Below are 24,442 nucleotides of genomic sequence, written 5' to 3' on the forward strand. Positions count from 1 at the left end.
GCACCTAAAGGAGCTCTTGATCTCATCCCTGATTTTAGCTTACCTAAAATCTTGACTGTGGCACCTAGGAATGTGAAATATATTAAAGAGCCACAATAAGTCATAGAGGTGTTTAGAGTACCTCCTTCTCTACCCATAACTCTAATCTCAAATGCAACTGCATACACATTTTTACATCTTCATTCATGTATCCCATTCCTCAAACACCTTTTACAACAGGGGTGGGCAACCTGTAGCCCTCCAGATGAAGCATGGGCAATGATTAGGGGTGATAGGAGCTGGAGAACAGCATCACCTGGAGGACGTTTAGCCTGGGCATGTTTAGCCTGGAGAAGAGGAGGTTAAGGGGTGATATGATAGCCATGTTCAAATATATAAAAGGATGTCACATAGAGGAGGGAGAAAGGTTGTTTTCTGCTGCTCCAGAGAAGCGGACACGGAGCAATGGATCCAAACTACAAGAAAGAAGATTCCACCTAAACATTAGGAAGAACTTCCTGACAGTAAGAGCTGTTCGACAGTGGAATTTGCTGCCAAGGAGTGTGGTGGAGTCTCCTACTTTGGAGGTCTTTAAGCAGAGACTTGACATCCATATGTCAGGAGTGCTCTGATGGTGTTTCCTGCTTGGCAGGGGGTTGGACTCGATGGCCCTTGTGGTCTCTTCCAACTCTATGATTCTATGACACCAGGGTCCTGATTCCTGCTCACACCATGGTGATGATGCTTGTTCTCTTCCCAACATCCCTTTCTTACAGTGGTTCAATCACTTGCAACCTTGGCTCCCCAGATGTTGCCAACTACCACCCCCTTCACCCCTGACTATTAGGCTAAGGGGGCTGATGGGAGCTGGAATTTGACAACATGTGGGAAAACTGACCTACTGGACTGGTGCAAAGGCGGTTTGTTTTTTTAAGCATTCCAACGGTTCAGGAAATTCGGGGGGGGGGGGGGAATCTGCAACACTTTTTAACAGCCAAGATAAAAGTGGTTAGGAAGTTCTTGTTTCTATGTACTGAACAATTGTGACAGAGGATTCAAAAACACCTGTGGGTTTCTCTTTGTATTGTGTATCTTGGCTGATTTATAAGTGGCTTGTTTCTGCTTTTAGAAAGACCTAGTCACCTGATCAAAAGGAGGGAGGATTTAGGTTCATGGAGGAATCCAGTGAATAAGCCTTGCAGAATGAAGGTGAGGAGACAGGAACAAACCAATGCCTTACACAGGAGGCAAAAGATTCCCCCCCCAACTCCTATTATATAAGCATCTTAGAACATACCACATGAGAAGATTCCCGGGGAGGGAAGAAAATCCTCAAGTAGGAATGGTGCATAGAGTACCCCACGAGGGACAACCAATCCCTGCAAAGTAAGGTTGATGTTGCCACCCATCAGCTGATCTGCCGAATAGGCTGTGCAACTGAGCTCTGCAGGGGGAACCCAAGGGCTCAGCCAATCCCTAGAGAAAGCAGCTTGGCCAGCCCCTTTGCTCAGTGCTTCAGAAGGGTTGAGCACAGTGTTTTCAGAGAGATCTGCACACTGCTTCCTTATGCAAGGCCTTCCGATAGGTGTGCAGGACAACATACCAGCCAATAAGCTGCAATTGACAGGGAGGGGTTGGGACAAATAGCTGACTGGGCCAAAACATTCCCCACTCCTGTTCCGAAAGAAGACAAGACAAGAGAAGAGCTAGACCAGAAATTCCTAATACACAAAACATGGATGAACAAGCAATCCTCTCCTGGTGGCCTCTGCTAGAATTTTTTGTTTCTTTGTTTAAAATGTGACTTTATTTAAGAAAAAGCCTCCTGAACCTTTCCACAAGAATGTAAGCAACAGGCACATAAGTTAACAGCACAGAAAGGGGGAAGCCTAGCAGCTGCTAAAGGGTGCCACTTTCAAGTCTCTGGCATCAAAGCAAACTTTTGGCCTGGCTGAGATTTCAGCCCCCCTTTTAACAGAGCAGATGCTATGGAAGACTGCAAGGGGAGAACACAACGTTTAATTCCTTTGTGCCCGCGCTACTCATTATCTAGGGCGTGAAGACTTGCTGCCCATAGAAGTGTCAAGGGAAGAGGTGGGAGAATCCTGAGTGTCCAAGCCAGTGTTTTGTTTTCTGGGACCCCCAATGTCCAGTGTTTGGCTGCAGCGTGAGCCAGCATATCCATCATGCGCAGAAAGGACCGTGTGGTGGAGCGGAAGGCATGCAGGCCTACAGACACTTAAGGCAGGGATGGAGTTGCCCGTCTGTTTCCGTCTACAGCAGCTTGAAGCCTTTTGGAGGGCCACACGCACACTGATTGCATGCAGCAAAAAACATTTTTTTTTAAAAAAAAACAACACCTCCTTTTGGAATGCCATGGCTAGCCTGCTTCTTCCTCTTTCTCCTTTCGTCCCTTTCTGGTTTAAAGTAAATAAAGTCACGTTCTGTTTGGGACCTAACAGGCAGCCAGTTGTAGCTAGAGATTCTCTCGATTCTGGGCAAGGCTAAAGAGAACGTTCTGCTCTTCAGATGAAAGGCGTAAAAAGGTCCAAACATGACAGCATCCCAACAGCAAAATGTAACAATGGCTCTAGGGTGGGGAGGAAGGGGGCAAGGAGTGCAGCAGCTAAGAGATTCAAATCACTGAACTGCTCCCCAGCAAAAGGGAAAGGAGGAGAAGGGTAGAAGCGAGCTGGAAGGCACCTGGGATTTGTCTGACAGGAGACACGTCCTACAAGAAAAGAGAACAAAATGTTTCCTAGGTATGGTCTTCTCAACCCTTAACTGACAGTGACCACGACTGGATCCACCTTACTCAGAGCACGAGTTCACAAACTTTGTTTTTCCTCTTTCACTCTTCTGAAATATGTCCCATCTCCCTGCCACCAATGTGGCTTTGGTCCGTCTGAAAAATGGAGGATCTTTCCATGGCCTTCATATGTTGTCAAGCTGCCGTTCCTGGTTCAATTTCTGGAAGAAGGCCTTGCCAAATTCGTATGTGCTGATCATGATGGCGCAGGCGGGGGCCACCTTGATCACCCGAGGCAGGAAACCTGTGGGGAAGGAGAGAAGAATAAGCAAACCTGTCAGACAGACTGGGAAGAAGGAAAGGGAACAGGACTACCTACGTTCAATAATTTATCCCATCTCCATGGTGCACGGTTTGCTGCCTGCTCTAATAAGGCGAGGAAAGAGTGTGCAAGTGCTTGGCCAGCTTCAGAATTTGGCACACATACCACTGCCTTGACCACATGCGACTCAAACACACAACGCATCGCTGTGTGTTCAAAGTAGGGGGGATCTTTTAAAGTGCAGCTACAGGGAAATGAGGCTGAGACGGAACAGAATGCCCAACTTTCTAGGGCGTTTTTAGTTGAGAGATTTCAACCATAGTCTTATAGCTACAAATCTCACCCTCTACTTATTATTAGGACCTGCTGGTGAAAGGCAAGTAATAATAATACTACTACTACTATTCTAGAGAGGTGCTGTCGCACAGCACAGAGAATAGCAAGCAGTAAACGGAAATGTAAGTCACCTGCAAAGAGTCCTCGGGTGCCAGATTCTGCTCGAATCTTCTGCATAAGCAGCCAGGTGGAGGAGGATCTGGGAGTAGCAACTGAGCAGGGAGAGAAAGTATATGACATTATGTAGTTCACATTTTTATTCCTTGCTTCTCTTTTCACTTGCAGCAGCCGTAACAAAAAAGTTAGCCAGGCTTAATGATAGCAGCCCCAGGTAGCTTCCTGCGCCTCACCTTGGAGTGTCTCCATGTCTCCCAGCTGAATTTGTCGCTGGGTCTTCACCACGTCAAAGGGCAGTGTCAGGATAGCAGCCACCTGGGGAATAGGAAGGGTCATCTATTAGCCATCACTACTAGCAAGATTCTTCCCTTGGCTTGAGGCAAAGCGCTCTCTTTTGTCTACTGGGGTGGGGAAGTTAGGGCCTCCTTTACCACTCTAGTTGCCTAAATGTTTGCAAAGAAAAGAGGTGGGAAATAGAGGGGAGGGAAAGAGCTGTTGTGCTGAAACAAGGAGGAGCTCTGAAGAAAAGCACCCTGTCTTGGAGCATGTAGGAATAGAATTGGCAGTGCCTCCAACACCCAAAGGGGACAAAGTTTTCTGAATCTGCATAAATGCATGCCCCCCCCCTCCCTGGAGTGAATAGGAGAAGATAAAATCCATTTTAGGTACCCTCCTTCACTGATGAAGAATCTACTGTTCAGAATGCACACGGAGAAGGAAAAATGGTTTGCGATAAGTAAGTAATGGTAAAGGCCCTATCTGTGCATCAGGAATAGAATTATAGAATTGTAAGGCTGGAAGGGACCCCATGGATCATCTAATCCAACCCTCTGCAATGCAGGAATATGTACCCATATGGGGATCAAACCTGTGACTTTGGCGTTATCAGCACCATGCGCCAACCAACGGAGCTAACCAACAAGTTCACAGCCATGGCTCCACCCAGTTTTCCTCCTGGCTCCACCCACCACTGGAATGCAGCCTTCAGAACATTATTCATGACCAGATTGAGGAATGTTCCCTACTCCAGAGGCGCATCATTAAAATCTGTCACATTAGCTACATTTTACAAATGCTGCAAATACACCATTCACTCCCATCACTGAGCTAAGAAGGCCGATGCTTAACAATAAGCAGCATGCTAACATTCACTTCTGATGACCAACACAGAAGAAATAAAGAAAGAAGGCCACCATCTTTACAGCCTTCCTGGCTGCAGAAAGCGGACTGGTTAAGAGGCTCCCGGAGTCACAGTTAAAGAGAAGATTGCTCAGCAGGCCGCTCTGCCTCGCATCTCTCTCTGGTTGGGCAACCTCTCAAGGCCACTGGAAAGAACTGTCAAGCGCCGGCACTCACCGTGCCAGAAATGGCACCAGCTGCAAAGCTGACCATGAAGGTGGCCTCGGTAAGACAGAATCGGGTGCACAACCAGTCCTTCACCAGTTCATAGTTATACCAGTACAGAGCTGTGGGGGGGAAAGAGGAAGAGACAGATTGTCAAAGGAGGGAGGGGAACTGCAGGTCGCAGGAAGCTGAATGTGCTTCCTTTTTGGTAGCAGGGGGAAGGTGTGCTTGCTTGCTAGAGCTGCAGCTCTCCCCCTCTCTGTCCAGAATCCCTGTGTGTGACCCTTTGCCCAGATCTAATGGTAATATTGATTTGTTCAGAGAAATTCATATGCCAGCCTTCATAATGGCAGGGCAGTTCCACAAAACGGGTGTTAAAACTCTTATCAGGGTTCTGGATTCACTCAAACAGGCCGGAGGCAAAAGAGACCCACACACCATCTAGTGTGTCTATCTCCAAGTGGGAATGGATCATATTTCTCCACCCCCTGCAATAGCAGAATATCCTGGGCAAGGGAAAGGTGTTTGTCCAAGCCCTTTTTAAAAAAACCAAACTGGTGGAGATTCTGCAACTTTCATGGGTATTATAAAGTAACGATGCACTGCTGTCCTTAAGACATTGTACTCAATAATAAGTTGATGATGCACCCTTTTGAGGGGAGAGAACAGTCTGATTTTTTGGGTATCTTGAAAGCAGCTGCCTTGCATAACCTTTGCTCAGACAACAAAACATGCCTAGCTCCTCCCAGATGTCTGTATGCAATGTCTTCCAAACCCTCTCGTTACTGCTCTCTGCTCCCTTCCCTGTGTCACTTCCATACCTGAGAAGGGAACGTCCCGCAGAACTGTGGGCCCCCAGCCCCTCCAGAGAGAGAACCATCCGTCCTGGGCCACAGCAGACTGGATGCAGACACGCAGCTCCCGGTAGCTCAACTGTCGGGATTGCATCTTTGTTCGGATGAGTTCCAATGGGCTGATCACTGTCACTGCACCCACTAGGGAAGAGAGACCAGAGCAGCACATGAAATCAAGCCCCAGTTTAATCAAGGCAGTTCCCAGCTCCTCCTCTGCAAAGACCTAATGGAAGACACATGCATGCAGAAGAGTTGACTGACAGTCATCGATTACAATGCCATTGGCATGTAAACTGAGGAAGCCTTTAGGTGCTTGGGCGTCGGAAAATGTGGGAATTGAAGTAGTAGGTTTCACTGAAATGCCATCTAGCTCAGTATTCCAGCTTCCCCCTGGTCAGTAAGATCTGACAAGGTAGCAATGAGTAGGGTAGGAATCTGATTTTTCAACCCTGTTCCTAGTCATTCAGATCTAGGAGCCAAAAGCTAGCTTATATCTGAACACAGTCTGCAATTCTGGCTGTCAAAAATAGATTTTTGAGGGGGTGGGGAGAGAAAGAAGAGTTGGTGGAGATCTGCCCTGAATAATTGTTCATTTGTGGTCTGGTGGTGAACAAGAAAGGCAATGAATGGCTTTCTAAGGAAGGCATAACTGGCATCTATCCTCATTTTACATCCTACACATCTACTCCTGTAACCTGCCGTCATATTGCCATCTCTCAACGTGGTCTATTTTTTGAGAAGGGGTGGTGGTGGAAGGACGGTCCCCACCTGCACTTCAGTTCCCCTCTCCCAGTATCCTGCAGGAACTGTCAGTCTCTCTCTCTCCATCTCGCTCGCTCCTTCTCACGCTCCTACTTCTGAAGCTCGTTCAGCAAAATCTCTTTCATACAAGCTAGCAGTAATGGTTTCCCTCCTGATCTATTTCCACCCATCCAGTAGTAAGGCAGCCCTTTTTCCTCTCTTGATTCAAAACAAGATATATGTCCACCCTTCCAGACCTGTGTACTTTAGATGCACAGCAGCTAGGATCTTTATATATTTGGGGACAGCCAATGTTGTGCACTCCAGATCTTATTGGACTACAATTCCTAAAGCCTCAGCCAGAATGGCCAATGGTCAGGAATGATGGGAGAAGTAGTCCAAAATATATGGAAGGCATCACATCCACTTCCTGTCTTGAGCATTTATATGGCACATGTAATTCAAACTTCTAAAATGCTTCCAAACATCCTATTCTCCAGAAGATCCCTTTTGTAAACATAAAGTCTTCCAAAAATGGAGATTGGCATCTACAAACACTAGGGAAATAATAAGTACAGGTGTCCCCCACCCCTTATGTGTAGGTTATGTTCTGGGGCCCCACACACGTATGTGAAAATCGTGTAAGTGGGGAGCACTCTCTAAACACCATTTAAACACCCTCTCTCTCCAATTCAGACCGAAAATAATGTAACCAAAAATATCCACAATTAGAACTGAAGCTCTGGGCATGACTGGAGGCTGGAAGGAGAAGAAGACGCCGCACTACCGCACGCCATCTGCTGTTAGGCAGGGAGGCCGAGCAGCTTAAACAAAGCCTGGCTGTGCTTCCAGTCTCTTTGGGGCTTCCTCTGCCTGCACTGATGTCGTCTTCTGGCTTTGGAGACGGTTTCCTTGCAAGCAACGAGGACTCTCCAACTCTCACAATTTCCAGGTTCGAATTGAATTATTTGTTTGTTTCCTAGCAGCGTGCCAATACGGGGAGGGACAACGCCTGCATTCTGAAAAGCTAGTGGTTTACAATATGTGCATTTAATTAAAAGCAGAAAGGCAGGCTGCTCCTGCAAATATACAAACACAGGAGAGGTGATACTCACATCTGGCAACAGCTCCAGCCACTAGTGGGATGTACCGTGCTTGGCTGTCCAACTTGGCACGCAATAAGTCGCGTAGTTGATCGTAGCTAGTGAAGTAGATCACAGTGGCAGGGACAGCCATCACCCTGTTAAAAAGTTGTGGGTATTAAGTGCCATGGTCCCATAAAGTACAGTGTGCATGCCCGTGTAGAACCCAATTACTTCCAATGCCAATGCGCTGCAAATCTGACATTGCCCATAAGACCATCAAGAATTCTGATCACGCGGATAAGAATTCACAATTCAGTGAGCAGTGCTGAGAGAAAGCAGCAAAGAAACGAGAGACTGGAAATCTCCCTTCTCACTTCTTTACCTTGGCAGGAAGCTTCCACACCTTTCACTGGGTTACTTTATATGCTGTAAAACTGTGTTTGTTGCTTCTAAATCATGTAATTGCCCAAAGATGGCTTTCTTGGGAGTACATGCCCATACCGCATGTTCAAGCAGATGTGTGCAGACACACACTAGCAGACCAGACAACCAAGTGTGACCACCAGGCTTCCTTCTTGAAGCTATTCCCTAATTCAATGTTTTTGGGGATGTGGAATGCTCCAAAGGCAGTACAGGATCTGCTAGGGCAGCAAACTGATGGGAATCATACATTGCAATAAAAATGATAAAATGTTAATAGTGCTTTTAAAGGAAGGGTTAGTAAACTGCACTGCTGTTCCCAAGCACTGGGCAGACTGTGGACACTTGGGAAGTGCTGCACAAGGGACTTGGACAGGTGGGGCAGGACAACCCATGTGTCAATCAACTGACATCATGTGAGTGACAAGTGGGTCGTCCCACCCAGCTGTCACAGTCAGCCTATGGGGGTGTGGACAGATGAAGATCTGGCCTGCCAGGCCAAAAAGGTTGTTTTAAAACAACAGTAAGTGTGTTACTTCCTGAGATTGTGCACCTTGGGATTTAAATTTAATTGCGTGTAACTTATGTCCACACTCACAGGGTGGGTGGAAGGCCGCTCCATAAGGATCGGATGCCCTCATAGCGTATTATCTTCACAAAAGCGTCCTGGAAGAAACAAGAGGCAAGGGCGGACAGTGAAGGAGAGAGCAGTTGGTCAGAATAAAACCCTGAAGCTGAGCCACACTGCTGAACTAGAAGTCATACAAAAACCCCTTTAATGAGCTCCCAAGAGGCCTGGTTCTTACAAGGAAAAAAACCCAGCTTTGGCTGGGAAGCAGCTGCCGGGGCGGGTGAGGGGGCAGCACAAAGGGGTGCTTAACCCTTTCCCAACCCACCCCTTCATTGCTCCAATCTGCCCTGCATGGAAGAAGCTTCTCCTTCCTCATCTCCCACAGTGTCGCATGGGCACCCGCACATGTATATACTCCTGGAACAACACGGGATTTGGTTTTACCCCAGAACAAAGAACAAACCTTGGCTACAGATCACAGTTGGAAGGGGCCCTGTGGACCATCTTGTCCGACCCCCTGCAATGCAGGAATACGTGGCTGTCCCATATGGGGATCAAACCTGCAACCTTGGTGTTACCAGCACCGTGCTTTAACTAAGTGAGCTATCCTGGCTGATGGGAGGGAGCAGCACACCTACGTCCCTCCAGTTCCCTACTTCACATCACCTTATGAGGGTGTAGACAGTCACGCCTCAGGTCAACCCCAGCCATACCCTTATGAGTCCCTAAAGCAATTTATCTAGAGGCCTTTGATATATATTTAACGGGGGTGGGGGATAGCAACCTGATCTATGTCTTTGCCACATTTTCAGCCACCCACCTTCCACCTGGGTTATATAGCCAACTCAAACTGTAAGGCCTTCCCAGTGGGAGATGGTCCAGCCCTTCATCACGCAGGCCCTTACCAAAGTGCCCGTGAAGCGAGTAGGCGTCTTATACCAGGCCGTGCAGCTGTTTCCATTCTGACACACATATAGGTGGTCCATGAGGCCATTGCAGTAAAGGAAGCATTTCCCTGTGGAGGACAGGGAGACAAGAAGGAACAGCACTGTATCACTGTATCAGGGTGGGGGCTGCTGTATCACCAGAAATCAGGTGTTCTTGACTGCTCCCTCATTTCCAATTTGTCACCTGCTCCTGAACACACGTCCCTGTCAATCTCAGGCTCATGCTGAATCCTGCAGCAGTAATGCTTTTTTAATTTTTATTTTAAATAGTTACAGTTATTAGTGTTTCATACTGTATTTCCAATGTTGTTGTTTTTGCTTTATGAACTGTCACACGGGGTGGCAATAGAACTAGCAAACAGTTTTGTTTTTAAATGCAGTTCAGCATTTCTGGATGGATTTGCATTCAGAACAGTGGAATATAAAATAATAAATAAATAATAGTATAGAGCAGTTTTCCTCATGTTTGGACCTTGCTGAAAACTCCTCCCAGCTTTGGGAATTTCTGTACCAAAACCAAAGTTACTCATCTCTCAGACGTTTCCCTAGTGTGAAAATCTAGCAGGACGTGGTAAAAGACAGCTAGACCTTGTTTGTCCCAAGATCTAATTATCAGAAGGAGTTTTCTGGTTCCATTCTCAGCTTTTGGTCATGAAGGACAGGTCAGTGGTTTTTTAAAAAAGGTATTTGTATCAATAATCATGGAATCCCTGTAGTAATGAATGTGCAAGTTAATTGGGTGCTGTATAAAACATCTATTGTCCATCTAAGGCATTGAAAAGTTAGATGTTTTCAGACTTAAGTCATAGCAGATGCAATAGACCCAAGAGCAGGTTGCAGAAGAAGATAAATAGGCTGTTTTCATGAAGACAGAACTGTGTCCTCACAAATCTGAAATATTCTGGACATGCTATATTCGAGTTGTCTACCCATGAAGCCATCACCTGCTCCCCAGAAGGCAACATCAGGGCCACCAGCCCCAACACACAGCTACTCCCTTCAACCAGACATAAATTAAAGGGATTAAAGCAAAGAGACACAAAAGTTATGGGACACGGGAAGGAAAAGAAGGAGATGCACACAGAGGAGACAAAATGCTTGCAACAGTTAAAAATAGAAGGTGGGAACAGCTTTCTACCCACCAATACAACATGCAGAGCCAGATATATTCTGTGCTACCCAATGTTCAATTCAACATGCAGAGATGCTCAGTTTTTGCTAAAAATAAACAGGCATTCTAGCTTGCATGGCTGCAAAGAAAAATGGAAAGGACTTTTCACATCCTTTATTAGCAGCAACAAAAAAGCACAAGAAAAGAGGTTCAAAACTGAAGATTTTGTGGAAGCAGAATGAATTGTGTAAAATTAAAACATATCTGAAGACACTTATTATTTCTGCTAAGAGAATTCATGGCTGGGCAGAGGGGAATAATACACAAGAGGCAGAATACACAAGGGCCCAATTACATGCATCTCAACTCCGGAGAGAGCTCACAGGAGAGGGGAAGCCGCAGCCTTTCCACATGGAAGAGGTACTAAACAGGAGAGTGCTATTCTTTGATATAATGAGATGGTATCATTTTATGAGCCAGAGAGGGCATCTCTAGCTGTGGCAGTCCCAAACCCAAGCAATGGTGGACCACTGGCAGTAAAAGGAGCATGCCAACATTTAATGACTGGCTGAGCTTGAAAGATGGTACTTTAGGGAGGTGGCTAGGGTACAACCCTTACCCCTGATGTGCTGACTTTCTATCTGTGAGGAGAAAGCACTAACTTTCTATTTGCGAGGGAACGTTCAAATATGCAGGTCTTCCCCCTGCAGCCACAATATGTGCCGAGCTCACAAAAGTCACAACGTTGCTTTGGACTCAAGAAGCTGCAGACTTGCACCAGCATCTACAATGAGGTATTCATACAAATATCACACACTATGATGCTATGAAGCAGGCCCAAGGCAGAAATATTTAGATCAGCAGCACCAAAAGGGACAAATTAGGCCATGCTCACCCCATCCAATGCCTCTGAACAAGGATGGACAAATTGGTGAAACATGGGGAAGATGAACTTACTTAGTAGGACATAACAAGACAGGGAAATAAAATTGGTGAGCACCTCAAGTCATTCTCCCTGCACCCCATCTCTGGGACATCAGGGATACCTTATTATTCTGATGTTCTGGTTTCAACCAAGACAGTGATGGCATGTTATGAAGGGCTACCACAACTATTTTTACTTTTCTTGGCAGAGGAGATCTGCAGACATTAACGCATCAAGAGAGGAAGGGCCAGGTGAGGTGCGCATGGGGATATTTCAAAAGAAGCCGACACGGGCATCCCAGCACAATTTGAGCCCTCACACGTTCTTCTGAATGCTCTGTGCCAGGAATACAACGAAGACAGATGAACACCAGCGCCTTTGGTGAAGGAGGGATAGGATCGTGAGAGCTGGAAGGCAGGGGAAGGAAGAACCAGCTCCCAGCACTCTCTTTGGGAGCATGAACAGTATGCAAAGAGGAGCGCTGCTAGATCAGGCCAAAGGCCCATCTAGTCCCACGTGGCTCTCACAGTAGCCAACCAGATGCTCATGGAAATAGTAAAGGGTCAGAGCTGCATCCAAAGAGAATGGCAGCTTATATGGGAAAGCATCTGATATACTCACATTTGGGCTGCTGAATGCTCCAGGGCATACACTGTACTGAAAACACTGAAAAAGACATAACATGGAAATACTTAGAGAGAGGTGAGGGAGGAAGAACAGCTGAAGGGACATGAGGACCCTTAGTTGACGCAGTGGCTAAGAAGTAGCTGTCTGGGGACTCTGGCTGCAAAAAGATTGTGCAATACAGCCTGCAATACAGATTGTGATTTCCCCCATGCACCTGGCTATTTTTTTTAACCCATAATTTTCTAGATCCAAATGGCTTGGGGCAACGATGGGAAAGCCTGTGGCCTTTCAGATGTTGTTGGACTACAACTCCCATCATCCTTGATTGCTGGAGATGCTGGCAGAGGCTGATGAGAGAGTCAGAGTCCAAGAATATTTAGAAAGCCACAGGTTTTCTGGTAACCTGAGGAGGGCTTCCAACAGATATGGGGCACTGCTCCAAGGTAAGACATTGAGGATGGAAAGAGATGGATGGCTTAATGTTCATCAGGAGGGTTAAACAATTTTGTCAAGTCCCACTAACATACGGGCACAAGCCGGTTATGGGCTGAGCAAAATGACTCAAGAGGCCGTGGTTATCAAACCACTCAGCATGATACACTACAAAGCAAGCTACAGTCCAGTCCAGAGCCACTCACAATGAAGCCCTAGCAGTGCACTGCCTTTAAGGGTGAATTTTCATCATATGGGAAAAACAGTAGAGTCCTCCAGGAACATAGGTGGGGAAAGTTGCAGGTTTGAATGCCGCCCCCAATCAAAAACTCCCTCATTCTGGAGGGAGTTTCTGTACAAGGGATTCTTCTGGGTTGAGGGACAGCATTTAAACATGGAAGCCCCCACTCTCTGGTTGCGTTCTGAAGTACAGTTCCAGAAAGCTCTGCACCAAGGGCTTTTCTTGAACTTTAAGGTTGGCTCCAAGCCCACAGAGCTTTTATGTATGTTAAAGCAGTTTTGAAATTTAAGTCAGCTGTCCAAGGCCAATGGCATCCAAGAGATGGAAGGTTCCTCCCTAATGGCTTCCAGTCCAAAAAGGAAGAATTGCTTACCTTTAGAGAAAGGTGTCCTCTGAGCCTGCAATCGGATCTTCACCACATCCAAGGGTGTGACTGAAAGCACAACACGAAAGGGACTGTTTATATCAAGAGTTTTTTTAATGCTTGATGTTTTTAGATTTGATCCTGACTTGTTTTTAGGAGGTAATTTAATTATTGTTTGATTTTATACCAGTGTTATATATTTGATGTTAGCCGCCCTGAGCAAAGTCTTGGCCGGAGAGGGCAGGATACAAATAAAAGTTTACTATTATTACTATTATTATTACTATTATTACTATTATCACTATTATTATTATTATTAATAATATGCAGAGTGGCTGGGGAAATCCAGTCACGTGGGAGGGGTATTTAATTAATAATAATAATAATAATAATAATAATAATAATAATACAGCACATTTTACAGAACAGAACAGACATATGCCCAGTATCCCAGAGCTAGAGGATCAGAGAGAAGCGGGTTTGGATAGGTGCAGAGAAGCCACTGGGAAGATCCCTAAAGATGCTTTCTGAATATAACACAACGTGAGGTTAAAATTTCCTTCCTTTTGCTCCCCACTCACCTTATGAATGGGTGCATCTACTTTTGTGAGTGAGGGAAGGGGAAAGAAAGATATCAAACACTATGCTACCCCTACTCCTGCAAAGTAAGTTTAAAAGATGTGGCAATGCACCTGGGTGAACCTGGCAATCTGGTATGTTGCTGTACTCTTGGATTATGTTTACCTGAAGGAAGGAATGGCAATGTACTGCTTGAACTTCAAAGGAACACTCTCTCAAGGGAACCGCCCTGGAGCCTGGCAAATGAGTACAGGTGCAACAACTGTGCTGGAAATACAGTGGTACCTCGGGTTAAGAACTTAATTTGTTCTGGAGGTCTGTACTTAAATGTTCTTAACCTGAGGTACCACTTTAGCTAATGGGGCCTCCCGCTGCTGCCGTGCGATTTCTGTTCTCATCCTGAAACAAAGTTCTTAACCTGGGGTACTATTTCTGAGTTAGCGGAGTCTGTAACCTGAAGCGTCTGTAACCCGAGGTACCACTGTATTTCCCTCCCTGAGAAGAGATTCTTCCACCTCCAGGTAAAGATTTTTGGATGCAAGAGTGATGTGTGCCGTCACTTTTTATTCAGAAGAAAGTGCGTTTCAACTACCAGAAGTTTGAGAAAAGCTGGACTAAGGACTGGTTCAGAGGTGCACCATCTGACTTGCTAATGAACATGTACATTGCCTCTAATGGGAAGTATTATGGCAGAGGCAAAGTGAAACTACATAACAGTCACCAGCTATTGGCGCAGTACTTGAGTGATGAACATCACATGTGAACAGGGCCCAAATTGTTTAATCTAAGATACTATGACAGGGCACAAGAGAAGCAGTGCTCTCCTTAGTGCATCCCAATCAAACAATTAATGGCAAAAGGCTACTTTATACCATCCTAACCACACGGCCATGGTGTTGGTTGACAGTAAACAGGCCCAGTTTGCACAAGTGGCGAACCAGTTATGTAACTACTTCTCCGCAAGTCCAGTTCCTTATTTTTCAATGCACACCCACATTTTCACAATGCCAGACCATAGACAAGGTGGCCAGCAGCAATGGGGCAGCAAAACATGAGGCATACACAGGGAGGAAAATGAGCCAGGCTAGTTGAAGCTGCATACAGAAGTGCAAACCACGCCTTCTAGTCACCGCACATTTTTGGTATGCATCCATGTCACTTGAACTGGCCCAGGAAAAACTGCAGAATAAATGCAGGGTACCTACCAAAAAGAGAGGTGAAGAGGGCCCCAGTTCCAGATGCCAGCATCTGCTGCATGGGGGTGATGCCCCCCTGCATATTCCCAGATGATTTTTCAGTCATTGTGTTGCTCACCTGTGAAACAATGATAGGGCCTGTCATAAGTCAGCTGCAACATGATTGCAGAAGCAATGCTTTCTAAGGTAGCCATTTTAATGCTGCTGGTCTGCTCTATCTATCTATCTACCATACTTTTCCGTGCATAAGACTAGGTTTCTTCGTTAAAAATTATGCTAAAAAGTGGTGGGTCATCTTATACATGGACAGTGCATAGGGTGGACGTTTGATTGGTTGCTGCCGCGGCTGTCAACAACTATTGGTCATGTTATTGGTTGCTGTGTCAATGGCTGGTGTTGATTGGCTGATTCTGCGGCAATTGGGCGGGCGATTGGAATTTTCGACCAGTGAGGGGACAGACAAGAGGCAGATTTTTGGACGTGTGCGGGTGAGCGATTTATGGCACCCCCCCAAAAAAGCTCAACATCCGTGCGTAATTTCCACACACACTCCGAAGCTCATCTCCCCCCATTTTCTTTAATTTGAGCCCCCAAAATAGGGGGCATCTTATACACAGAAAAGTACACTATCTATCTAATAAAATATATACACCGCTTGATTGTTAAAACCTCAAAGCAGTTTACGAAAAAACAAAAACCAGTTAAATTATCAGCAAAAACTGTTACAAATAACTATTTAAACCTTTCAAAAAAATAAAATCAGCAATAAACTACTGTATTTATAAACTAAACAAGCATCTTCCTCTCTCGACTCAAACAGCGTCTGCGTATGTGTATTATTATCATAATCATCATCATTATTTTTACGGAAGTCCAGCAAAGCCTCTTAGAACATGGATAATGGTGCTCAAGCCTTTTCCCTTTGCAAAATTACTACAGTGCTTCACTATGCAAGACATCACAACAATTTACAGGGGGGAAATGCAACCTTCCCAAGAAAATAATGTTAATGGAAAGGCAGCTCAATAAGCTGTTTCTTCTAGCCTGAAAAATGTTTAAGCATCCTACCTTCAAAAGAGTATCTGATTCAAAAGGAATCTGAATTTGCAACCACAAAGGGCATAATCACAAAAAATTACAGCTGTTATATTTACAGGCAGCTTACAAGTTGAAGTGCTCAACTACAGCAGTACAATGAATTAGTGCCCATTGTTCAGTCTGCGGTCATTATTTTATGAAGGCTTATGGCACAATCTTATATAGGATTATTCAGCCCTTGAGTTGCATGGGGTTTAGTTACAAACATGAAATTGGCTTCAAGTTTTCAGATGCCACAGGCAACTGCCTATATTATGCATGGGTCACAAGTGGGTTCTAATGTCCTGGCACATTCCTTGTGCCCAATCTCCTTGATTGCTGTCCAGACCTGCAAGAAACCCCACCCAACATGGGCTTTCACATCCAGTCCTAGTTGACAGCTATTATCTGCACAGCTACAGAAAGGGGTGAGGCTTCTCGACTGCACATGCTGCTTATACAATCAGCTTTTCAGAAGGGGGCAGGATGATGCTAGCTGGCAGCTGATAAGGAAGAGCCTCCGAGCTACTTGCAAAAGGGGTGGGATAAAACTCTTAACACCACCATCACCCTGCTTCATTTTGAACAGAGCCGTTCAGTGTGCAGGCTTGAGGGGGGGAAGTAGTACAGTATTCGATTATTTACAAAACTCAAGAGTTTTGATTCTAGATAGAGTAACTGGATTACAGAAGCAGAATTGTCCATCAAATAACAATGGGAATAATATACTTGTTTTTCTATTGTTTTTTAATGTAATTTTTAAAAATGCTGAAGCTATAGCACAGGCACAGCCCATACCCATCCATATGGTTTTTAAAACCTCTACAAGCCCAGAAGCAGGTCAACACAGTGCAGGGAATAGTGTGTGGTTTTGGAAAAGGAGATCCTCAAACTCAGTTACGAAATTGCATTTAGGCCTCAGTCTCCTATTCGTTTCTAATGAAACAGATTTTGAAACATCACCACTTCTATAGCACTTCTACATTGGGGAAACGTGCATTAAAATTCTTATCTCAGGTTATCTTCAGAATGACTCAGCAAATTGGACAGGGCAAGAAGTATGCAGTATGCAGTAATTTTGTGGTCGTCATGCCCTACTGTCCCTCTCACAATCTGAAGCTCACCAACATCTCTGTGCTATTGCAAGCTGATGGAATCATTCTGCATGCCTCCATTCTTCTGTCTCTAGCCCACTACTTTAGCAGGGGTTCTTCCTCCCGTGTCTACACATGCACACAAACACGGTATGAGGAAGTGGAACAGACAGCACTGTCACTGTTTCTTCTCTCTCTCCTAGGGCAAACAGCATGGCAGCCAGAAGAGTTCCTTCTCTGCGTTCTTATCTCCGAGAGTGCAGAAAACAAAGACCTTCAATCACAAAGCCGATTAACCCCATGCACATTGCAATTTAATGCTGTCTTTCAGCACTGCCGAGGATGAAGGTGGGTACAATTGGACGGATTACCCAGGTGCAACTGCTACTTGCCTAGGTGAGCAGCCAAGTGGCAAAGCTGCTCCAGCTCAACCCTCTGTGTGACGCCAGCCCCCAATAATTCAGTGAAAAGAAATCCCTTAAGCTCTTTATTGAGCTGGGATGTACATCCTAGAAAACACTCCGTTTCTTACCTTACCATGCTTTAACACAGACTCAAGGCATTTTGCATGCAAGCACAGCAGCCCAGAATTAACTGAAAGAAGCTTCAAAAGCACATTCTGCCCTGGCAGGATCAGCTGGGCAGGGGGGAAATGTAGGCCACACCCAGTCCAGGGATGTCAGTATGCATCACAAATGCCCACAGAAGCAAAAGGAATTTGCGCAAATACTGAACACTTTGTGGGGAGCTAGTACAGCATAGGATTTGTGTGAGTTGGTGAACAAAATGGAGAGCTGGGCATCTTGCAGTTTTTAAGAACAGCATCGTACTCTGGGCTGCACAACTTCAGGGTGCAGGTGTGGAAATAACCAAGTGCCTCTCTCTCTGCATAAACAAAGGTTATAGCCTCCTTGATATCCAGTGTTCCCACATGAAGATAATTCCATATGGAGGAACATTCAGTCAAGTAATTCCTCCTCCTACTTTACTACTCCTTTGTTAAGGCGGGGGGGGGGGGAATCACCCAATCAGCTAATCCCCATCTCTAACTGTATAGCCAGTGTGGTGTAGTGGTTACAGGGTTGGACTAGGACTGGGAGACCACGGTTCTGCTGGAGTAACTGGACATAAGAAGTTACTATATGTCAGGAGCGTAAATCACCCCATGGATCATATAATCATAGAACTACAGAGTTGGAAGGTACTCAGAGGATCATCTAGTCCAACCCCATGCAATGCAGATATATGCAGCAGCCCCATATGTTCTAATCGCTATGGTAATGGCCCAGTGCCCCAACAATGTGTGATTAATGCATATTAGCTCAGTGGTGTCTATCTGTAAGTGGGTAAGCCAATCAGTTGTCCAGTATTACGTCCTGAATTGCTGGACTTATTTAGAGCAACAGAGATACTTTGTACTTGCATGGATCCATATGTGTTTGTATCTGCAAAAGCCTACAAGCTGTGTATATCTACGTCCATAACTGTTTTACGGAGCCTTATTTTCTGCAACAGTAAACCATCTGAACCTTTCTCTGCTTCTGTGTGGTGACTGGTACTGGAAGCAACTTCCACTGTGCAGGTATCTCACCTGAGATTCCCAGCAAAATCCCCACTTGGCCATGAAGCTCACAGGGTGACATGGAACCAGTCACAGTCTCTCAGCTTAACTTACCTCTCCCAGGGTCGTGAAACAAAACAGGGGGGAAGAGAACCATATACTATGTCACCTTGAGCTCCTTGGAGGAAAAGGTAGGCTATAACTGCAATCAATCAACTCAGAGATGGGATAGGCTATATTTTTAAAAATCCTAACATATGCTCATCCATTTTTTCCTTGAAAACCAACTAGATATGGAAACACATGCAACACACTTCTGAAATGAGCTGGGAGCCAGTTGCACTTTGCGGCTGGCAACAGGCCTTTTGCGACTGGGTGGAGATGTCTGGGCGCCACCTTTAACACCTAACATCTCCACCTGCCTGGCTGCAGTCAGCTGGTCTGCTGGGTACCATGGCAGCAAAAGATGTGTGTCTTTTGCTGCCATGCTACCCTGCAGAACACCTGATTTGCTGGCAATTAAAAAAAAATTCTGCTGCTACACCGCTGGGCAAATCAGATGGTCTGTGGGATAGTGTGGCAGGAAACAAAATGGCACCTAAACATGTCGCTTTGGCGTCCACAACCCAAGTCCCAGGAGCCACTTGGCACCTAGTTTTCCTATGCCAGTTTCTAACACTGGTCCAGGCTCCTACCTGACCCTCTAACTCTCCCTAGCCACACCCCCTCTCAAGGCTGTTGCTTCCTTGAGTGTTTGCTGGGCTAGAATGTGTCTGTGACCTCTGACAATGCTTTTTGATTTTCTGAATGGAGGATAGAAAGGGGTATGTGCATGGGTAGAGAAACTAGCCTACCATATCAAGGTAGGTTAGTAAGTTGAGATTCATTACTCTGGCCACTTTTGCCTCTGGCTCCACCTACCACTAGGACAGTTTCTCAAACTTGTGTCCTCAGCTGTTGTTGGACTACAACACGCATCACCCCTGACCACTGGTCCTGCTAACTAGGGATGATGGGAGTTGTAGTCCAACAACAGCTGGGGGCACTAGTTTGAGAAACACTGCACTAGAGTATAGCCCCCGCAAAGGCTGCCCAGAAAGGAATGTGGTGCTTGGGCTGAAAAAAGTTCCCTATGAAGCGAAAGACCTCACTTCTCTATCGTCACTGGGTAGTAGTTGTGCAAGTGGTGCTACAGATCTCTAGCAGACAATTCTCAGCATCCTGATAATGCTACAATTCCCTGGATTCTCTGGGGGAATCTTTAATAACAGTTTGTAGATAATCTCAAAGTCAAAAATTAGTTTTTAACATGCCTAGGATCTGGTGTTTAAATCCCCAAGCTGGTTTCCACTGGTTGTTCAAACTGAGGAAGTTGGAAAGGTGCTGGTACAGTGGTACCTCTAGTTACGAACTTAATTTGTTCCAGAGGTCCATTCTTAACCTGAAACTGTTCTTAACTAGAGGCGTGCTTGCGCTAATGGGGCCTCTTGCTGCCACTGCACCACCAGCACACAATTTCTGTTCTCATCCTGGGGCAAAGTTCTCAACTCAACTCTTCCAGGTTAGCGGAGTTTGTAATCTGAAGCATTTATAACCTGAGGTGTTTGTAACTCGAGGTACCACTGTATATTTAAAATAAGCCTTCTCTCTCCATCTCATATTTGAGTCACAAATTATATTCAGATTCTTATTTATTATGTCAGCAAAATTATTTGTCCTGCCAGAAGATCATGCTCCAAAAGAGCAATAATCAGGATTAGATGGCAAGCTTAGAGATTTTTAAAAGCACAAATTCACTAACTATGGAGAAAGCAATTAGATTTTGCAATTCATGCAGGCTTTCTAGACATTGTACTCCAGCTTGTCCCACCTATAAATAAATAACTTTTCCCACACAGCTTCCAAAGGCTTCTAGGCACTTCTGCAATCTTTAATGACAGCAACAAAAACAGTAATTAATTGGATTGCAAAGTTCATCTTTCTACACAATAAAAGACAAAGTTGTGCTACCAAGCATTTTAAACATTTACTCCACAGTCAAGGGTCAAGGAACAATTATGCAGTGACTTTGACTGACCCACCCCATCCCCCGCCTTCCCATACTGGCTCAGATCCCAGCAAAAGCATGCTTCTCTAGTTCTGACCTCCAAATGTCTCAACTGTACTATAACTTAAAGCTCATTGACTATTTGGAGGCCACACAAATACTGATCTCAACTATAAAGCCTCTCCTGAACCACAGGCCACTTAAAAATTACAGAAGCATGCACCCAGTCAGATATATCTGCTTATCTCCCTCCAATTCTAGGCATAAATCAAAAATTATAATTCAGAAACAATTGAAATGTTTAAATGATTACTTATACATGCAGGGCTCAAATATGAAAGTTTGGTTGTGTCTAGACTAACCTTGTGAAGAATACAGAGAACATAAAGATTTGATTGATTATGAAAGAATCTAAGGAAGAGAAATGACCAAAGAACAGATATAAATGCGAGCAAGATAACTAAGAGACGTGTGGTGAAGGCGGTGGAAGTCTTTTAAAATATTGTAACTAAGATTTATATACTGCAGTGTTTGCAGCAAGAATTTGGTAATATTTCTGGTTATGAAAAGTATTTTTTCTTTTCTTTTGTCTGTTTTCTTATATATCTTCTAATTTTTCTTTTTGCTTTTTAGTTTTCATTTTGGAAAATATGTATATAAGGGTGTTTACAGTGCTATGTATCATTTTTTGTTTTTGTCTTTTTATTGGAAAAATCAATAAAAACACAATTTAAAAAATAGTTGCCACATACCTTCTCTCTCAAACACAGTGCGTCATTTCTCAGTATCTAGAGCAGGTGTGAGAACTGTAATGTATTGGTGGACTACAGGTCAGTTTTTGATAACCTATAGCCTGCAGTTTGCTGGGATTTTTGCAAGGGATGTTGGGCTACGTAGATCTAGATCTGATCTAATAACCTGCTTATGTTTTTTAAGGAAGAGCGCATCCTTAGCATCACATTAGATTACTTACTGTCTTAACTGTTAAAAGATCTGGAGAATGCACTTAACACATCGTTGGAATACAGAGTCAGGAAGGTGAAAAGGTAGACCACACAAAACTACAGTCCGTCTACCACTTATCCATCTGCACATGAACACCTTCATCCCAGAGGCAGATTAACAGTTCTCAAACCACGGATTCAAAGAACCTTTTTTTTTTGGGGGGGGGTTGCATTTCCCAGCACACATGTCTAGACCAGGCATAAGCAAACTCGGCCCTCCAGATGTTTTGGGACTACAACTCCCATCATCCTTGACCACTGGTCCTGTTAGCTAGGGATGATGCAAGTTGTCGTCCCAAAACATCTGGAGGGCTGAGTTTGCCTATACCTGGTCTAGACACACTGCTTGCCTAAAAAATTATGTATCAGTACTGTAAAAATGAAAGACTGTTATTTGATAGCACTAAAAAAAGCACCACCCAACCACAACCCCATTTTTACCAGCTACCAAAAGAAATCTAACTGCTCATTCCCCACCCCCACCATATGTCATTAAATAAAGGAAGCCTGAGTGGTTTTTTTAGTTTTTAGGATACAAACAACAGTGACTACTATACCACCATCCTTGCCTCACTACTCCAGGCATAAACCTCTTCACCAATCCTCACTTTTCAAGACACATTCCTTCCCACCCATCTTTTTACCAAAGGGGTTTCCATCTTTTGCTACACAATTTGCCTTACCAAAGAGGTTTAAACAGGTTGACAAACTCCAAGCTGAGTCCCCACTCACAGGTCTCCATGTTGTTTGGGGCTCAGTATGGAGCAGCTGCAGCTGGCTGCACTACCTCTGTGATCAACACAGATCGAGCTGCTTCTTCTAGCTGCCACACACCTTAAGCAGGCATAGGAAGTAGAACAGACGTTGTTCCTCCCTCTTATGGGACCTAGCCTGAGTTATATCACCACTGAAGATGGCAATCTGGACTCAGGCTGCAAGCTTCCAATTCTGCACTCCTTCTACACACCGGGACAGAGAAGAATTGGATGCTTTGAAGAACAAAATTTGCACTGCACCTATCTTTCCGATTTTGTGTCAAGGCTTGGGCCCTGTCAAGCATGCTACTCCTTCATGAAAAGCCTGGAAATGAGAAATAGTAAACCTCAGCAAATTAATGGCTTACTTGGACTTCATAATTCCACTATTTGAAGGGTTGACTACCAGGTTTTATTTACAGGTTCTGATTAATCCTGTTTTACTTTTCATTACATTTGTCGTATGGAGGGGAACAAAATTTATGCTGTGATGACTTATAACTTTTCTTTTATTTCATATTGTGATAACATACTGTATAAAGCAATACATTTCAATGGATGGAAAAGGCATGGGGAGGGAAGGCAAAATGCCCCTCTTACACTTTTTTAAAGCAAATTATACAGAATATACAAGAATTGTTCAATGACATCAATACTGCACTTAAATACTACAATGATATAAATACTAGAACAATTTCAAATGTTGCAACACACATTCCACGTACCAAGTACGGTAAATAGAAGCCTCGCCAAATATTATCACTACTTAGCATACATTCACTATATATATATATATTCCTGGAATCATGTTTACACCGTTGGTAAATCTGTTTAATTTTCTTTTAAAGTTATCACCCATCTACAGTAAATTTACTTTTAAAAAACAAACAAACTCGAATCAAGTGTTCTTCTTCTCTTTTAAATGATCTGATAAAATTCGTGCTGGGCATGCCCAACAGGGGCTGCTAATTCATAAGGGCTCGATCAAACCTCCATATTCAGGCGCAGTATACCTAGAGTACTAGGAGCATGAGAAAGAGGGAGAGTCCGTCACCTTCCCGATTTGCCTGCAGTTTTTTAAGGAGACATTTGGACGGCCGCTGCTACAAGCTGGATCCTGGACTCCATGAGGCCTTCGCCTGATCCAGGTGGGCTCCTTCTCGTCCTCCAGGTCGGCTCCTTCTTCTTTCTTCTTCCTCCTCGTCCTCCTCCGCTGCTCAACCCTCACCGCCACCCACTCTCACCTGGGCACAAAGGCAGACCCCCACCCCCAACACAGACCGGCACACAGACACGGACGACCTACCCCCCCCCGCCATCTCTCCCCTCTCCACAGGCCCGCCACGGGGCCCCCACTCACCTACTCATCCCAGCCACGTGCTGGTCGTCTCCCAGCTCCGTCCAGGAACGACGGGCGCCCTCGGGAAGGCCCAGCGCGAACCCAAAACAACGGCGCCTTTCAGGAAGCCCATTTGCCGCCTTCTCGGGCCTTTTTAATTTTTATTTTTTAAAAGAAAGAAACGGATCGCGGCGGCTTTTGAAACCGAGGCACCAGAAGGAAACCCTCTCAGGACCGAGGACTCAGAGGACGGGACGTCGTCCCGTCACTCCAGCCGCCCCGGAAGCGGCTCCAGCAGTACTTCCTGTACGATGTGATGGCGGGGTGGGGGTGGGGAGGGAGATCTCGCGCGGGCCTGTCTTACCCCGCCCGCGCGCCCGTCGGTCTGTGATGCAATCGGCTGTGCCTCGTGCCGAAAAAGGGGCGGGGCTTTAACGCGCCACCCTCTGAGGTGGGGTTTTGTGAGGGGTTTTTTGAAAGCGCCCAACGGTTTATCTGGCTCGAGCCTCGCTCGCCGTTCTTTTCTTGCTGTCAGTTAGGCAGGCAAAGGCAGGCAGGCGTAGTCGAGGCCTAAGGCCCAGCACTTGGAGGTGGTTTCTCCTCAGCCTTGCACGGCTCATAGTTC

At 45.2% G+C, this 24,442-nt stretch overlaps 1 protein-coding gene across 2 annotated transcripts; it reads right to left on the minus strand.

Annotated features, from left to right (window-relative positions):
- Positions 1 to 2,801: 2,801 nt before the first annotated feature.
- Positions 2,802 to 24,131, minus strand: SLC25A39 (solute carrier family 25 member 39). 2 transcript variants are annotated; one of them, XM_082195698.1, is made up of 12 exons: positions 23,839 to 24,130; positions 14,950 to 15,058; positions 13,175 to 13,234; positions 12,123 to 12,167; positions 9,424 to 9,533; positions 8,546 to 8,613; positions 7,558 to 7,682; positions 5,669 to 5,842; positions 4,860 to 4,969; positions 3,737 to 3,818; positions 3,518 to 3,598; positions 2,802 to 3,032 (listed from the first exon to the last, which is right to left on the minus strand). In XM_082195698.1, the coding sequence occupies exons 2-12, from the start codon at positions 15,044 to 15,046 to the stop codon at positions 2,914 to 2,916; spliced, it is 1,071 nt and encodes a 356-aa protein (XP_082051824.1). In that variant the 5' UTR covers positions 15,047 to 15,058; positions 23,839 to 24,130; the 3' UTR covers positions 2,802 to 2,913. The 2 variants fall into 2 exon arrangements, with proteins under 2 accessions (XP_082051824.1, XP_082051825.1); XM_082195699.1 differs by lacking the exon at positions 12,123 to 12,167 and having other exon boundaries at positions 23,839 to 24,131.
- Between the last annotated feature and the right edge of the window lie 311 nt (positions 24,132 to 24,442).

This window comes from Podarcis vaucheri (genome assembly GCF_965113315.1).
Source record: "Podarcis vaucheri genome assembly, chromosome: 13".
Taxonomy (NCBI): domain Eukaryota; kingdom Metazoa; phylum Chordata; class Lepidosauria; order Squamata; family Lacertidae; genus Podarcis; species Podarcis vaucheri.

Coding starts and splice junctions, on each gene's coding strand:
- SLC25A39 (XM_082195698.1), bottom strand. CDS start 15,046: ATGACTGAAAAATCATCTGGGAATATGCAGGGGGGCATCACCCCCATG. Junction 3,819..4,859: donor CTGGTGCCATTTCTGGCACG/GTGAGTGCCGGC, acceptor CCTATTCCCCAG/GTGGCTGCTATCCTGACACT. Junction 3,599..3,736: donor AGACATGGAGACACTCCAAG/GTGAGGCGCAGG, acceptor CTCCCTGCTCAG/TTGCTACTCCCAGATCCTCC.